This window comes from Amblyomma mixtum, chromosome 2 (genome assembly GCF_055824585.1).
Source record: "Amblyomma mixtum isolate Tamu chromosome 2, ASM5582458v1, whole genome shotgun sequence".
NCBI lineage: Eukaryota > Metazoa > Arthropoda > Arachnida > Ixodida > Ixodidae > Amblyomma > Amblyomma mixtum.
The window spans coordinates 58,900,768-58,919,015 of NC_143013.1; the positions used below are offsets into that span (position 1 = coordinate 58,900,768).

The following is an 18,248-nucleotide window of genomic DNA, read 5'->3' on the forward strand; positions in this document are numbered from 1 at the left end:
CTTTCACTGCCCAATCTATTTCAATTCTCATTCCATTTCAATCCCGACCACGCAGCTACGCAAAATGTGCGACATTCATAGATCGCGGTGAGTGCTGATACAATTAACAACGCAGTCGCTCAGCGGTTGCGCTCAGTACCGCTGCACCGAGAGACAGCCGTTTCTAACACCGCCACAAAATAGACTAAAGTTTATGTGTTTGCAACGCTGCGTGGTAGGCAACGGAGCACTTTCGAAGTTTCCTCGCGATTCTCTGCACGACTCTGCGTATTTTTCCGCCACTTTGTCGTTGTTATACATTACACATGATCAAAGTTAACTAAATTCAGTTATGAACTTGCTCCAAATTTTCTTTCTTAATTTCTATTTTCTGTAATGGAAATTAAATCTTTGTGATAAAGGCGCAATTTTTCATGAATTCTGGAAGCTAAGAGTTTTTTCCAATATTCTAATGGTCTAGGCGCTTACGGCATATTAAACGCCGTTTAATCTTTGGCAGAACGGTTAGCCTTGAATGTCCTCACAGCGCTGCTCGTTCGCTGTTTCCGAAGGAAAGAACTCTTCCACGAAAAAATGCGTTTACTATTAGCAGTGCTGTAGGGAGACGCCTCCGCTGATGCGAACGAGACCTGATTGCGCGTCTTTTTTTTTTTTTTGCAGGTTGTGCTACAAAATGACTCACCTCATCTGCTCACATCGCTGGACCTTTCCGACTTCGGGAGCACGGGAATACGCAAAAGCACTGCCATTGATCAGACGGGAGCCTATGGCTATTTTATGACCGGCGAAATGGTATTTCTGAAATTCGCATAAAGAGCAACTGCGTATTCAGTTCCCATCCTTCCCACACTAAGGATATCCCGCTGTCATTATTTTTTGTTTCTTCACAAGTTTCGCGGTACACTTATTGCCCATCTTAGAAAAACAAATACCTGAGTCAAAAGCAAAGTCGGTCCCAAGTTGCGACAAAACCTTTTCACCCTCCTGGTGCAACAAATTTTCTGTAGTCTGAAGAAGACGATCACCGCAAAACTGGGCATGTCGCTACGGCAGGTACTGGGGAAACTTTGCCGTTAGTAGAAGAGCTTTTTGTTTCAACTACAACAAATTCTATTTGACGACAGAAATTTTAGAGTTTTGCTTTGCACTAGGCTTCATTCAAGCTTAGTAAAACTTGAGTGGTTTGAATAAAACCAAACTGCAAGAACATAGAAGAAGCCCAGAGGAGCCCACACAACTTTTATGTACGGATATAGCCGGATACTTGGATACTGCCTATAATGTACGGGGTCATACTTTTTATTAAAGAAGCTAAATAAGATGTGCTGGACTGGTTGTTGTGGCCACAGCGGTATTATGGACTGGAAGCTGCCAGAAGTACAGAGCATGCTGACAGCCTCTTACAAAGTCTGTGCTAAAGAGCCGGCAATTCATTATTCTCAAGAAGCTTAAAGATAAAATCAGTGCTGAGGAGTTGATGTATTTTACATGAGTTAAAGATTTTGCAAATTTCACAATGGTTTGCCTTGCAGATCATGTGAACCGAGATACAACGTACTACATTATCAGCCATCCGCTGTATCTGCCGTGCTTAGATAGGCGAAAATGGCTGCTATGATATTGTCCTGGATTCAGTGTAACGTCGAAAGAATGAATTTAGTATGTCACCAGGTCCTGCACATGAGTTCTCTTTAGCGTTCGTTCCCTTGATACGTACGCCTTAAAATTCCGGCTCATAGAACTGATGACAAAAAAGTGTTCATTGTACAATGCCTTTGGGAAAACACCGAATAGAACTAATTGTTCACAGTGTTAGCAGTTTTTGCGGGTTATGTAATAACCTGAGCATTGTTTGCTCTAAACTCGCAGCTTCTTTGGTAACGTAGCCCGAAAATTTGTCTGAATGATAATCATAAAATTATCCAAAGCTGTCAAAAACTAGCTACCTCGACTGGGTGATAAATTGTGCGTGGCCAGACTTGAATGCGTGTATGAATCAAGAATTTTTATTTTTCGCTATACTGCCCCTTTCAACCTCCGTCTTGTTGGTATAATCCTTGTATTGGTTTGGTTTGGTTTTTATGGGGTTTAACGTCCCAAAGCGACTCAAGCTATGAGAGACGCCGTAGTGAAGGGCTCCAGAAATTTGAAGCCACTGTCTTCTCACATACGCTTGTATTTGAGCACGGCATAACGAGAGCGAGGATATAATTACTTCACTCTTAAACTGCAGCCAAAGAAAGCTTGTATTGGTGTTCATTGTATTGTCAGCCAGATTCCAAAACTCACCAGGAAGGAATGGTCATCACCATGGGGGAAAATGTTTTAGCGTTGTGATTCGTGCCTTCTTTCATATCGCGCACTCATAAGCCAACATGAGAACAGCACTAGTTTGTCATCAAATACATCCACTTTAGTGTGTACTCCGTGTAAAAATTAAGGACCCCGAGTGGTTTACTTTTGGGTCACATAGTGATGCTCTTCTAGCACCTCAGCAAGACCTGAGTTTTACACGGGTGAGAACAAGAGCAGCTCTTATGTCTAGAAGATTTGGAACGATCGCAAACCACTTTACAATATAAATATGTATATATATATATATATACACACGTACCATCAGCGTGAATTGAAACGCGAACAAGCCAATTGAAACGTGAACAGCAAAACTCGCAGATATTATACCAGGGAGGCAATATACTTGAGCAGTTGAATTTTCCATCGAAGCCCAAAAGACCGCTCTTCTGAAATGTTAATAGCCCACGCCTGTATTTCATCTCCAGCCTCTAATATGCTCTATTTTTTGTGCTCGCGTTCTAGTTGTTTTGTTCGCGTTTCATTTGACGCTGATAGTACATCCTCACAATACAATGTGACGGCAAAAGAGTTTTGGTAAGCTTGAGCTACTATATGTAACACTAGCGCTTTTTGCCTTTTTTCTCCGTAGGTCCTCCAGTTGCCAGTTGGCTCATGCAGCATATATGAGGAATGCTCACTGTGCACGCAAAGTCGTGAGGATCCCCTTGTGTGCGGCTGGTGCGGAAATCGCTGCGCCCATTTTGCTGAATGCCCACAGGGCACAGCATTTTTCGTCGACCGCTGTCCCATACAAATTGACCACGTAAGCATTGTTTACGTTTTCCGAGTTTTCTCTACGCTCACGGTTGTTCAATTCCCTAGTTTTCATCAGATGTTGACGGAGTTCACTATACGTCCCTGAAAATGTCTTCCTTGCTTTTATCAGACGACTGGGACTGCATATCAGCCTGTAGGCTTTACTGGCATAGTAACAGTGTTGTTTGTTTCGGTTGTGCACAATAGTCTTTCACTTTCAACATTTTTGAAAAATTGGGCTTGCATGTTTCTTCCATTATTTCGTTATGATCCTAAGCATAGCCAAGCACTGGAAACTTATATTGAAATCATTCTGTGGCACGGATGCCTGCATTAAGTTAAAAAATAAAATGACATGAGAAATCAGATTGCATCTGCATACTCAGTTACCTGCATTCCATGTCTGCCAGTGGTTGCCCTCACTCAGAGAAGTGATGCCCGGTACGCATCGATCTGCAGTGAATGGTACTGTCCCAACACTGTCATTTTTGAGGGCTACAGCATATCGTAGAGAAGCCTATTTTGCTGGTTACGCTGTACCTTTCAATATACCGTCGGCAGTCAACTATTTGCAGGTAGCGCTGTAGCCTATATGTGGGCTTTCACCTCTAATTTCTGATTGCGACGATTCACGGGCTCCTAGTCACGACCCCCTCCCAATTCTCATGGCTCCCTCCACCCGATCGCCCTCCAGTGCTCGGCGGGTCCAGTTGCAATTCCTGTACGTCATGGCAACTCTCGGCATGTTTTCGGCGCTCATGGGGTAGAGAAATGAGTCACGCAGAGCACTTGATCACTCTTTTTGTCTTCACGAGGCGGCCAGCAATAATAATATTCTTTGTATGATGCCCACTAGGTTCTGGAAAACAGGGTACGGTAAGGTTAGCTGACACAAAAAATAAGGAGATATTGCTTATAACTTTCTGAGCTGATTTGCCAAAAAGTACCAGTATTTAAAATCCGTGTTATTCCCGTTATTGTATTTATTACTTTTTAATGATTATAAAGCCTAAGCGCTGTAAATATATCTAATGTAAACTTAATTAGACTATAATCAGTATGACATTCAAACTACGATTGAAACATAAGGACGTCAGGGTATTTATAATTACCGCTTTCTTTGCATCAGCTCGGGAAACCATTAAACCTATGAACTGATAGCGCAGAATAGCCTAGTACGCATGCAGCGTTAAAACGCGTAACACTGAGCAACGACAAGGAGTTAGCGCAACGGATTAGCACAGGTATCACAAAAATGCAACGTTCTAAAAGCAGTTAACCAACCGAAACTTTTTGTTCCCCTCTCTTAATGGCAGCAAACACATTTTATCGCATTGAAAAAAAATGCTTACATGTTTAAGGATCAGCCTCTTAGGCACGGATTTGCAAGCGCAAACGCCTGAAGGAACAGTAATTTGTCGTAAAAAATTCATTATGAAGTTCTATTAATTTAGCTAGACTTTATTGCTGGCCACCATGGATTTCTCGTCTTCGATAATCGGAGCCTCCGGTGCTGCAACCTTCGAAAAATTTGGCTGTGGCTCAAAATATGCAAATAAACTGTACCAGAAACAAACAAACGATGCCATAATCACGGTAAGTCAGTGTACACCTATGGGTCTGCATGCGTATCATTTTTAAGATAAATGTTATCTATCGTCTCAAACAATGGGGCTATATAGAAGCTGGGATGGCTAGCAGGTAACGCAGGAAAGCGTACTGCACAGTGAAAGAAATCCGTTAGTTATACGCTGGTGAATGCAATCATTTGCGCACCACTGAGCATACAGGGGTGTACTGTTCCGTCAGACTAGTTGAATTACTCAAAGCGAAGATAGTGAAAAAACTAAAACCGCTCTCTTATGCGATCACACTGTACATTCTAAAAAACTCGCGATGGAGTGAAAATAAGCTGTGGGGAATGCAGCATTATTCGATGGTTTTTGGTTGTTTCTTCATGACCATCTAACTATAAAAGTTTTTTAAAAGTAAAAAAACGTAGACCCGAAGCATCTGTATTAGCTCGCTTGCGTGGACACCTGTATCAACAAAACACGCCTCGCTAGTCAGAACTCTCAAAAACGTGAAAATAAAGCCTGATCGCATGAGCAGGCGTTACTTAACGACTAAGATCTGTTGGAACTGATCTTTGGCCCTATGTCCTCCGAGGACACATGGCCGTTTGCTGACTATATAACACCGCTTCAACAAGGTTGAGCAAGAATTTGAACACCAGAAACAGAAGCTATGCATGCAATTGTTCCAGGTGTATCCAGTGAGCGGATCCATATTAGCCGGCAGCCCAGTAACCATAGAAGGTGACTACCTGGGTACGCCAGAGCACAAGCCTGACAGCACCATTGAGATCCTTATAGGCGGCCGCGTGTGCGATATTCAAGAATGGAGTTCAAGCCGGTGAGTACGCAGTGCGCAGTAGACGTGTGATGCATCCCGAAATTGCAGACCACTGCGTGAAATGCAACCTGGCAAGTCGGCAGAAAAGCCTGCCAAGCTTCAGGATATGTAGTTGACAAAACGGAGGAGACACTGAAGCTTTAAGGGTACAGTGCCCTAGCGTTAATTATTTAGTGCACATACATTCCGAAGCGGTTATTCTGAAGTTTCAAGGATCTTTAGAAGTCCTCACACCAGTCCCGGCGCAGTGGTGCAGCAGTTCAGCGGTGCGCAACTGCCGTCCGATGGCAGGTACTGCCACCGGCGGGGCTTGTGCGAGCCAGGTTTTCTTTCCCTAGCAACTTCTCGAGATCTGTCATTAATTTGACTGCCACCTGTCATTGCAGTAAGTTTGCTAACAAACCGTTGGGCACGTTGTGATGACTGCACAAGGTCAGGTGACCAAGGTGGACCACCTACGTTGCTTCGGGGATTTTAATGCGTAAGCATTCTATGGCTATGTAGGCGATTTCGGCGTGGACTAGATAGTCTCGGCCCTTTAAAAGAAGAACTAGTTGGTAGATCGGTAAAAGAACGGTATTGTTGGATAGAGCATCGAAAGAGGATATGCAAATGACACAATGGTTAGGGTGGGTTTGTTACGTAATTAGTTAGAGCCAAAAATGTCTAAAAGTGGGCAGGGCCGGAGCAAAAGTGACGCCAAATTTGAAAACGCCGGACCACGTGACCGGAAGAGTGGGCGGAGAAAACGCTTGGCCCGAAATTTGAAAACGAACGTTTCAAAAGAAATTGGAAAACTGACGGGGGCAATTCATGGAGCATGATTAATTAAGACAGTTAATTGTAGTATCGATAAGGTATCGTTAGGTGATCGATAAGTGATCGATAACTGATCGAGAAGTGGTCAATAACTGATCGGTAAGTGACAGACTTCCGGTTTGACGGTCTAGACTTCCGGTCACGAGTCTCAGTTGACGTGCATAGCGTGAAAGTGTTACGGTGTTACGTCATAAGGTGTCACCTCATAAAATGTGACGTCATGCTTGCGCATTTCTCTAATGCGGGTGCCGCAGTGATCTCTAACGTTTTTCGCAAAGAACGGAGACGCTGATGACGACGGCGGATTTTCTGCTGGTGGCTATTTTAAAGCTGTTGCGTTAGAATCAGCCTTTTGCCTGGAATAAAAAAAAATCTGCAATATTGCTCCATCTGTTTATACTTGTGTTTGCTCCAAAAGGAGTGCTCTAATTGGACATTCCAGTAACCCATTTTTTTTATACAGGAGTATTCGCTTCACCCATCTCTTTAATTTATGGCCGTATGTCTTATTTAGCGTTGCGACGAGGAAGCAGAGTACGTTTCTTCAAACACTCTTACTTTTGTTTCCTGAGACAAATTTGAGATGTACTTAAACTGCCCACAGCCACTCATCAATCATGATGGTAGAATTACGAAACGGGGCTGCAAAATTTTTACCAAGGATCTACAGAGCTCGTCCTATATTTCGCTAATTTCTGCTTTGCGATAACCTAGCTGTCCATTCAAGGACATATTAATCGCTTGTACAGTTGACTGAAAGCCCGTTTCAGGAAGGGGTGGGAGCAGGAGTATTATTCTTCTTAGATATTTTTGACGCATAATAATCAAGTATGTACACTCTTAGACGGGCAGTGCAAGTGTCTTCATGCGGCGTTTACCGTATACGCCTCTTGTTAGCAACTAAGGAGCGGTGCCGACGCACAGTCTTGCATGTCGCAAAAAAAATCGGAGGATTCCAAAGCGAAGTATTGAACGAACAGAAAATAACATTCAGCACTACTTCATTAGTGCTTACGTCCGACATCGCCTCATTTGAGGAGTCATTTTTGAAATTTCGTATATGTATATGCAAAGGATACTCGACATTAGACCATATTCGCACTATCAATCAGGTGATGGAGAAATTTGCAAAATATAACCAGTCTCTATATATAGCGTTCATCGGTTACGAGGAAGCATTTGACTAAGATGATCCGTCAGCCGTCATGCAGGCATTGCGGAATCATGGTATAGAAGAGTCTTATGTGAAAATACTGGAACATATCTATAACGACTGCACAGATACCATAGTACTTCATGAAGTACGCAATAATATTCCAATCAGGAAAGGTGCCAGGCAGGGAGGCATGATCTCACCAATGCTATTCGCAGCCTGTTTACAGGACATGTTCTGAGGGTTAAAAAGGGAACAGTTGGGGGTAAGAGTTACTGGACAACACGTAAGCACTTTGCGATTCGCTGATGACATTGTCTTGCTAAGTCACTCAAGAGAAGAGCTGCACAGCGTGTTCAAAGAGTTAGAGGGGCAAAGCAGAACAGTAGGTCTTAAAATTAACATGCAGAAGACCAAAGTAATCTTCAACAGTCTCGCAAGGGAACCACAGTTCACAGTTGGTAGGGAGGTGCTAGACATGGTAAGGTAATACGTCTGCTAAGGCAGGTAGTGGCCGCTGATCCGGTTCAGGAGTGAAAAATAGCGAGAAGAATAAGAATAGGGTAGAACGCATATGGTAGGATCTCTCGGATCATGAATGCAAGTTTATCTATATCCGTCAAAAGAAAAGTGTACAACAGCTACATCTTACCGGTACTCACCACTGGGCAGAAACGTGGAGGCTAACGAAAAGAGTTCAGCTTAAGTTAAAGACAACGCACTGAGCTATGGTAAAAAGAATGATAGGTTTGGTTTGGTTCATGGGGTTTAACGTCCCAAAGCGACTAAGGCTAAGAGAGACGCCATAGTCGAGGGCTCCGGAAATTTCGACCACATGGGGTTCTTTAACGTGCACTGACATCGCACAGTACACGGGCCTCTAGAATTTCTCCTCGAAAGAAATTCAACCGCCGCGATCGGGATCGAGAAAAATGATAGGTGTAAAGTTAAGAGACCGGAACATGGAAGAGTGGGTGCGAGATCAAACGCATGTAAATGATATCCTAGTCGAAATCAAGAGAAGAAATGGCCTTGGGCAGGGCATATAATGCGAACACAAGATAAAGGCTGGTACTTACGGTCAACGGAGTGGATTCCGAAAGAGGGCAAGCTAGTATTTCACGGTAGTATTTCACTGCCGTGAATAGTCCTAACTTGCTTTCATCGACTCGAATGAGGGGATAAGGCCGCCCAGAAAAAGAAAAGGGCCTTTTTTTATTCTATATTGTATATGTAATTTTGCCACAGAAGTCGTTGTAGGGAGGTCCCTCTTCAGGCTGACGGTTTAACGACCCGCAGATATCACCGAAAATAGAAAATACAGCCTGTATATTACAACAAGACGCGCATCAAATATGAACAAAAAAATTAACTTATTTTCGCAATGGGCTTCAGAGCACACAGCTGGCCGATCAGTGCGTCATGTATACAGCAAAGCACGCAAAAGACACACAGGGATCTATGACTCTTAAGTGCAAAATGATGCATTTCGCGTATATCCATCCGTGAAAAACCGATCCGCAAACCGCAACCAAAGTGAAAACTGAAGTGCCAACGCACCTAATTCGCCTTTAGCCTAACAACGCAAATCGACTATTTCTTTACCACTCTTCCTATCTCGAAAAAAAAAACCGTTTGTCTGAGTCTCTAAAGCCAGCTAGACCTCGAGGAATATCATAAATAAGGCCGCGATTGCGCACCTTTTTTTCGAAGCCGTGGCGTCGTGAACAGATCAGCATCACTGGCCACTGTACGAGAACACTACGCAGTCGACACAAGCGATCACCGCTCGTGTTTAACTGCCACTCTCTCGCTCTGTACTATTTATCTCGTCGTGTTCACCTTCCATCCGTGCGCAATGGATCCAGAACACATCGCTTGAGCAGTGTCCTCTTAAGTAGCGTTAAACTTCCCCAAAATTCGCTACAACAAAGTTCTCCAATAATTGATCTCTTCAATCTTTGCGTTAAGCCTCAGCTGAGGCCCAAGCCTCGAACCAAAAAGGAAATGATACACGGCGTGCCAGGGCATATACTTCGCATTTGGCCAAGCAAGCTAATTCGGCTGAATTTTTTTTGTCGTTTTCTTTCGGAGCGGTCTCTTAAGGCAAAGAATGCCAAGCCATGCGCATTTGTCGGGGCTTTCAATATTTTGCCTCCGTACATTGCTTTGTGAAGAAAGGAAAGGCTTAATTACTGTCACGTGTAGTTAAAAAAGAGTCTTGAGCTAGACTTGGTTCACCCCAATAGAATGACGCAGTGGCGTTACAGAATCTCTGCGGTCGCTTGGGGGTCCCCTGGCGCACCTTTTTGCAGACACTGACACGCTTGTTGCCATCATATAGTGCTTTCTTCGACATCATCGTCCGTATTCCTTGGGACGCTAATTACTCACCTCTGTTGACCAAGTGCTGCTGTAATGCAATTCTCCTCTTGTGCTCTCTGAACTGCTCGTACAAGGCCTTGATTTAGTCAACTGAACGAGCCTTCCGCACTGATGTAGAGAGCGTGCACAGCTGCCGACCAAAAGCATAGCGGGGCGACTCTGCTTGCTCACCTTTTAGTGCGAAAGCACTGCTATCCAGGGTCAAACCTAGCGAAGAATCTTGTGGTTTGCATGATAATTAGGGTGCAGAAATAAAATATACATTGCCGCGACTGGGTTTCGAACGCCCGGCGGCGCGAACAGGTGATCTTCGCTGGCCACTTCAAGAAAGCACTATGCTGTCGAGCAGCCGATTACACTTCGCGTTGAGCTCCAACGAACTGCCTCGCTGTGCATTGCACACCGTCGCCTTCATCAAGTTCCATCTGCGGCATGAACAAATCGATCAGTGTAACGTCGATCTCCTCTTAATGTGAGATTAATATCATCGCCAGAGGTATTGATGACACAAGAAAGCAAGTACGTGAGTAAAGCAGGCTAACGCATCCTTTCGCATGTCTACTCGGTTTAAATACGCTAGAACCTTAACACTTTTTCATGTTTAGCGAAACTTCTCTTCTACGTTAGTACCCTCTCGTCCAATCAGAAATTTCCAATCACGGCAACTCCGACGCCGACGTCGTGTTCTCTTTCGAAGGAAACCTTAAAAGCTACAGTGTAAAAAATGAGTATTGCTTTTGAAGAAAGCAAAAGTACGGAATGCCTGCCTCACTTCTGATAGCGGTTAGAAGAGAGTGCAAGCCGGAAGAAGAGAGAAATGGCGTAATGGAGGTTTGCAGAGTAATGTTGCATACTCACAAATTCTGGAGAAAACAGTTTTCGAGGGGAAAGGGTTTACGAGCGCAATTTTTCATGCATGCTAAGATTTCTCTATAACAATCTATATATCCACGGATCTAACCTCGGCAGCCTAGCATTTTTGAGCAGTTAATTTTTTTTTCACGCCAATAACTATTCCTATTAGTTTTCTATGGCAGTCGTGACTACTCGATGCGAGCGACGGGAAAATTTTACAATAGATCTGGGCCTTCAATATCTCCATGACTGTACCTTACAATAGCCGCCGTAGTGCCTCAATGGCTCTGGTGCTTGGCTGCTGTCTTGAACGGCGCGTTTCAATCCCGGAAGTGGTGGTCCAATATGATGAAGGTGAAATTCTAGAGGCCGATGTACTGTTGGATGGCAGTGTACGTTAACAACCCCAGGTGGTTAAAATTTCCGGTGCCGTTCACTACGGCGTACCTCATAGCCTGAGTATTTTCGGTACATAAATCCCGCTCAGCCAGTACATTACAATAACGCAATATTCAAAATTTGTGCAAGAAAGCAGCAGTTTAACCACACCGTCAAGAAAAGGGAAAGGAAGGTGTGCACGAAGAAAGAGAGAAAATAATGCGTTGTGGAGAGCTTCGAATTATATCCGATCTCCGGCCGCTCTGGGTCGAGGCTTCAAACTTTCGTCGACGAAGCCACTGACGCTGCCACAGGACAGTTTTTTTCCGAAACGGGGGGTACTAACGTTATCGGTTTCAAAACGCAAAAAATACGTTATGTTATATCAGACATTTTTTCCTCTGTGTACCTAGGTTTAGGTTTATGAGGTTTAACGTCCCAAAGCGACTAAGGCTATGAGAGACGCCGTAGTGGAGGGCTCCGGAAGTTTCGACCACCTGGGGTTCTTTAACGTGCACTGACATCGGACAGTACACGGGCCTCTAGAATTTCTCCTCCAAAGAAATTCAACCGCCGCGGGCGGGATCGAACCCGCGTCTTTCGGGTCAGCAGCCGAGCACCATAACCCCTGAGCCACCGCGGCGGCTCCTCTGTGTACCTATTTGCTCAACTCTTAATGTGCTATAGTAATCAGATACCGAAAATTCAGCTACAAGGTGGAGCTGTGGTCCACCGTAGGCTGATTTCTGCGCTCATAGTATCGCAACATCATTCACAGTGTTTATATTTTTCACTTCAATTCCTTCTGTTTGCTGCTTTTGAACGAGAAAACTTGCAAACTGATCTTCATTTCGTCTTCCAGAGTGACCTGTAAAACCCCTGCTGGGCTGAACAGCTCGATTGTCGACTTGGTTGTATCAGTGAACGATACGCGCAGGAACGCCGCTAAAAAGTACGACATTCTTGACAGTCGCACCCTCCAGCCTGGCTTCGTCTACAAGGTGAGTTTAGTTGCACTAAAGGATTACATTCTAAGCTGTATGCAAGTAACTCCCGTTCAAGTAACGCGACTTTAGTTTTGTGACACGTAAACTCAAAAGATTCTCGGACTGTGCCAGACCGCGTTTTTAAAACAAGCAGTCATATTGCTTCCGGTTTTGCAGAAAGTGTGGTTTTAAGATGCTTAGTGAAACTTTCTTGGTGGGCTGTGGTTGCTGCTGTCGCATAAGGAACGTGAAAGTTGCCGTGAGTCATTGGAAGCAATGTTCGCCTCAGCATTAGATCAATGTATCTTCTCATGGAAAGTAGTAGAGAAGAAGCTTCGTTAAGTGAGTAGGAACAATGGCTGAAAATCATTGCACAAGTTACTGCTGTGGTCTCATGTGCTTGTATTGTAGGCTCTAGCGCAGATATGCGGTGGTCTAGCAAACACGTTCGCCTAAAGGGTTACATCACTGAGTGGTGTGGAGAATTTCAATTTTTATCACTCTTTCACACAATGTAGTCACATTTTTTATTTGTGCTTATCCAACAACCCGGCGTTTTTGTTATCTGTCAACGGTACGGCAAAGAATACATTTTTTTTTTTTTTACCACAGGGTACGGATTCATTGGAACACAAAGTGCTTATTGATATGCTTTTCCTCGATGAAAAACCATTTGCTTTTGGTACACAAATACATCCAGCTCATTGTTCGGGTTTGTTTTATCATTTCTGCTGCGTTGTAAATGTGTTGATAATATTTACTTCTGTTTTTCCGTAGGCCGTGAGGTACAGCAATGTGACGCCAAATTATCGTCCGGCATCTGGAAAAACTAACATCATTCTCAGTGGCGATGACCTCGACGCAGGGTCTGAGCGGATTGTAAAAGTCGGCGATAAGATATGTCGGATGCAAAGGTAACTAAAGAATTTTTTTTTGTGTGTGTGTCTTGTAAACCGGCTTTATTGCAAGCCTTATGAAAAGGCTTTAATACGAATGAAAGCAACTAGGATTGCTGCTGAAGGTAATTAGCGGTATGCGAGGCATACTGAATTTGGCTGCCCGTCCCTAGGTTCCGAATGATGCAAACAAATGGTTGGCCATTTATTCCTACTACACACAAACCGACCATAAAGTAAGCGGCTGAGATTGTGAAATGGGATAAACCATGGAGTTAAATATTGGGTGGCATCAGAAAACAAGCTTTGTGTTAGTACGAATGCGGCTCTAAGTTCTTAAGATGCTTCCACTCTAGAGTATTTGCGGTTATTTTACTTGCAAGAGCTACGGACGTTGCTTTCACTGTACATGTTGGCAAGGTGCATCAATCAGCTTGCTTACAACAGGATAAATGCTACATTCTTGGAGTGTTCACCGGACGCTGTGGGCGGAGATGAAGTGGACCACGAGATGGAAGTCACCTTGACGATAGATGGTATCAACATTCCTTTTACTGGAGTCGACAACTCCGAATCCAAATTCACCTTCAAGCGAGACCCAGTGATCGATGACATCGCACCGAAAAGGTCAACCTTCAGGCAAGTGCCCCTTAATACACCTGATCTAAGCTCAGTAGAAAATAAAAATTGGCGGGGGCTTAGCTTTGGTTAAGCCTGGTAGTTTGCGAAAGCATTTGTTTTATACTGCATATGCAGCGCCTCTAGTAGGAAGAGCGCGGCGCGCCGTTGCAAGCGGCCGCCGTTAGCCGACGAGCCGAGTTGGTAGCCCGTCTCTCGCTCCTGGTATGACGTGACGCTGTGACGTCACTAGGCATGGTATGACGTCAGAGGTCATTCTAAAGGTCAAATGCGGCAAGTGGCCGCCGCTACGCGAAAGGACGTTCTTGGGAGTAGTATTGCTTTCGCAATAATACTTCTTACTTCATGCCGGACGAGATTTTGTTGGTATTTCACACGAACAATCGGGACCTAAAGTAGATCCTACTTGAGTTTAGCGCATGCTAGTCATAGACTGTATGTGATTTCTACAGGTAATTTTACGGGGCTCCTAAGCCTTTGCACCTCAAAAGTTTTTTGAAAGGGTAGCGACGGCGGGTAGCGATACATGAGTAGCGGGTTATTTTTCCCAAAGAAGATTTCTTGTGCTTCACCTGTGGCACACAAGAGCAGGCACATAGTTAGGTCTGAAATCTGTGGAAGGCTTCGAGTGTGCACCGCAAGATGCGCTTCTTTCGCCAACCTAGACCGTGTCGCTATAGTGAATCCGACATCGTGCGATGCTGGATATAATTATTCAACAGAAAACAAGCTTGGTGCATCTAATCGCGTACGAAGCGAAAATCAATTGGTGTCGCATTAATTCAAAAGCTATAATGTATAGAAAGATGTGATTGCATCTGTAAGAACGCAAGCATAGTTCAAATGAATCTGGCGTTCAGCAATAAGACATCAGAAATCGTCAAGATACTGTTTAGCATTGTAAAACCCTCTACGCGATTAACGTGATAAAACCTAGCCAACGTGAACTATTTTGCGGATGCATTTCTGTATATAGTTCTTCATGTTGCTCATGAGCGATGAGGAAAGCGACCTCAGGTTCTCGACCAAGCGGTAGGAGTCGCATCTAGACAGTGACCCCTAATCTCAAATCCCGCCGAAAAGATGAAGCTGAGAGAGGAGGTGCTTAAGCATGTTCATACTCCATCAGCAAGTTTCAAATGCCCGGATGAATCCGTAGCTGCCATAAAAGCTAACGAAACTCGACACAAAGCCATAGCAATTAAAATCATTGGAATTGAGAACGAATTTCACGCGTGAACCCGCGAGTAGTAAAGTTGTTTTCAGAACCTTTAGACCCAGAGCGATATGATAAAAGCGTGTTTCGAGCAAAATATTCGAAACTGAAGCATGCGACTTATACACAGTTCTGTCAAATTTTTTAGTCGTGTCAATACTGCGATTTAGCTCCAAAACACTTCCTGTTTGAAGAATTTGGACGTGTGCGTTTTTCGAGCAAGCAGTAAACCCATGGAAAGGAAGAAGCATCGAAACCTGGCGCGTCACTTGCGCCGGCGCCTTATTAAACACTGTGCAAAATGCTTCCCTTTCCGCGCTGCCCTATCAGTACCAGCCCGGCGCGCGTCGTCTGCGTTAGCTCTTTTTCAAGCGCTGCACAACAGGCGTCCTCTGCAAGGGGCGAAACTTTTCAAAAGGCGTGCCATTGATACGGAAAGTGCTCTGGATACAGCATCACCATCAGCATTCATAAAAATGAACAAGGGAGGGGAAAACCTCAGTTTGCTTGAGCCAACGTTTCGACAAGGGGACTTGTCTTCGTCTGGGCAAAGCGTTCATCATTGGCAGGGATTAAATAGGGCCTTCGCTCCGAGGAGGAAGGCCCCGGGGGCGGGGAAGGAAAGTGGTGTCAGAGGGGATGCGTGTCAGGAAGGGGAGGGAGGTGAACCTTGATTCGTTAAGCTGCAATAGTGGAAAAACTTATATCCGGGGGGTGTGTAATGAACAAAGGCTTTGAAGGGGCTGCGACGGGGGGAGGCGCTGTAGGACCTGAAAAACTCAGATAAGAGGATTAGTCAGCGTGGTACAGGGAAATGAGAAGAAGGCAAACTACATAGGCTGGCACTGGAAGGAGGGGCATTTCCACGCCCACAGAGAACTTATCAATTTTCCTGAACAACTATGTTGCAGATATTCCTACCCACCTCCCTTCCTTTGTCGAGGATACACCGCACTTTCTCCGCATAATAGAGTCTCTGAATCACGCTTCCATTATCCCAGCAGATAGCATACTTGTCACACTTGACGTCGCCGCTTTGTACACAAATATTTTCATAAATGAAGGTATCGACGCACTCTCCAAAATTCTAACTCAGCGTCCTCACCCGCACGAAACTGAAGTGTACCTCACGCTACTTGAATTGGTACTAACACTCAACTACTTTGAATTCGATTCTTCTTACTACCTTCAAGTATTTGGAACAAGCATGGGCACTCCCTTCGCACCAACTTACGCGAACATTTTTATGGGGCTACTAGAATCTCAACTTCTAAATTCATTTCTAAAAAAACCACTTATATACCTGCGTTACATAGACGACATTTTCATGATATGGGAGCATGGGGCTGAGACCCTAAAGACATTCGTCACACATTTCAATTCATGCCACTCTAGCACTAAATTCACCTTCAACTCCTCGAAAACGCAAGTCAATTTCCTTGCCACCACTGTCCGTTTAGAAAATAGCAAACTCAAAACCACACTTTACAGGAAGCCCACTGACCGACAACAATACTTAGATTTCACTAGCCATCATCCAAGACACTGCAAACAAGGTATATTCGTAGGACAGGCAACGAGACTAAGAAGAATATGTAGCGACGACGACGACTACCTGAAACACCTACACTCGCTAAAAAACACACTAATGACCAGAAACCATCCACAGACAACCCTCAATAATGCGTTCCAACGAGCAACCACTTTGAAACGAGATGTAGTTCTTAAAAAACGAACAAAAGCTAACAGTCAACGACCTCCTGCACTTATAACGAAATACTCAAACGCGCTTCCAAACATAAACAATATCCTGCGGACATACCACCCCATTTTAACTGGTAACGACCGTCTCAAGAAAATATTTCCCGACGCACCAAGGGTAACATACAGACGCAACACAAACCTGAAGGACATCCTGGTGCATGCTAGGCTCGGCAAGGAACCACCACCGACAGTAACTTCATGCTCTCGACCTAGATGCAAGACATGCAAACATTTACAAAGGGACACTACGGTTAAAAGTACGGCAAACGATTTCAGTTTCGATATAAAGACTAGTTTTGACTCCACATCGTCCAATATTATCTACATGCTCCAGTGCTCCTTCTGCCAGAAACAATATATCGGGGAAACCGGGCAAACAATGAGTGCCAGATTAAACGGGCACCGGGCTGACACAACACGGAATGAACAGAAGGCAGTGTCGGCCCATTTTAATCAACGCCATCACAAATTCGACGAACTCAAATTGTTCATTCTTCAGTCAGGCTTCAAATCGACTAGGGACAGAAAATACAGAGAAGCATTCCTAATCCACAAATTTAAAACACTGCAACCAACAGGGATTAACATGTCTAGAGGAAACCTGGAATCTCTCAGGTACATTCCAGGGTTAGCATAATTTTAAATTAACAAATGTCTTGCACGTGCTCAGACCATTTCCTAGAACCTCGCATAAGTATATTATCTTTTCAGGAGGACACAGGGGCGGGATGGGGGGCACGGGCGTGGAGGTAGACAGGGACAAGGGCTTGTCCCTGTCTGCTTCTATGTCCGGGTCTTTTGTTGCGCCCCTGTGTCCTCCTGAAAAGTTATGAACCAACACGGCCAAATACAAGTACTTCTGAGTATACTATCGCTCTTTGCACCCTTCCCACGTCATATCCCCCCCCCCCTGCCTTGTCCTTCCTTGGAAATGCCCCTCCTTCCAGTGCCAGCCTATGTAGTTTGCCTTCTTCTCATTTCCCTGTACCACGCTGACTAATCCTCTTATCTGAGTTTTTCAGGTCCTACAGCGCCTCCCCCCGTCGCAGCCCCTTCAAAGCCTTTGTTCATTACACACCCCCCGGATATAAGTTTTTCCACTATTGAAGCTTAACGAATCAAGGTTCACCTCCCTCCCCTTCCTGACACGCATCCCCTCTCACACCACTTTCCTTCCCCGCCCCCGGGGCCTTCCTCCTCGGAGCGAAGGCCCTATTCAATCCCTGCCAATGATGAACGCTTTGCCCAGACGAAGACAAGTCCCCTTGTCGAAACGTTGGCTCAAGCAAACTGAGGTTTTCCCCTCCCTTGTTCATTTTTGTGATCGCAAAGGACCATCAACAACACCCTCTCTCTACCATGGACATCAGCATTTATAGTTATTTGTGAACGATAAAACCGTCTGTAACAAACTCCCCTGCGCGTTGATCTCCTCAAAGCGGCCTACGCTAGCATGGCTTGCGCTAAATGAATACTTAAAGCCGTCCCCGCTTTCTGCGTTCCCCTTTTTTTAATACATACGCTTTTTTCTGTATAAAATCTGTCCCTTATTATTTTTTCAATATGCTCTGCTGATAACAACCCTGCCGTCCTATTTCCCAGGCATATCTTATTTACGCGCTAGAAAACAT

General features: G+C 44.5%; 1 protein-coding gene across 1 annotated transcript in view; it reads left to right on the top strand.

Moving 5' to 3' along the window:
* LOC149359438 (hepatocyte growth factor receptor-like) overlaps positions 1-18,248 on the top strand; it is a 57,144-nt gene that overhangs the window by 14,617 nt on the left and 24,279 nt on the right. Inside the window, exons 4-9 of the mRNA XM_089567682.1 lie at positions 661-792; positions 2,945-3,118; positions 5,378-5,526; positions 11,979-12,117; positions 12,880-13,016; positions 13,446-13,637. Of these exons, the coding sequence (XP_089423808.1) occupies positions 661-792; positions 2,945-3,118; positions 5,378-5,526; positions 11,979-12,117; positions 12,880-13,016; positions 13,446-13,637 (923 nt within the window). The remainder of the gene's footprint in view (positions 1-660; positions 793-2,944; positions 3,119-5,377; positions 5,527-11,978; positions 12,118-12,879; positions 13,017-13,445; positions 13,638-18,248) is intronic.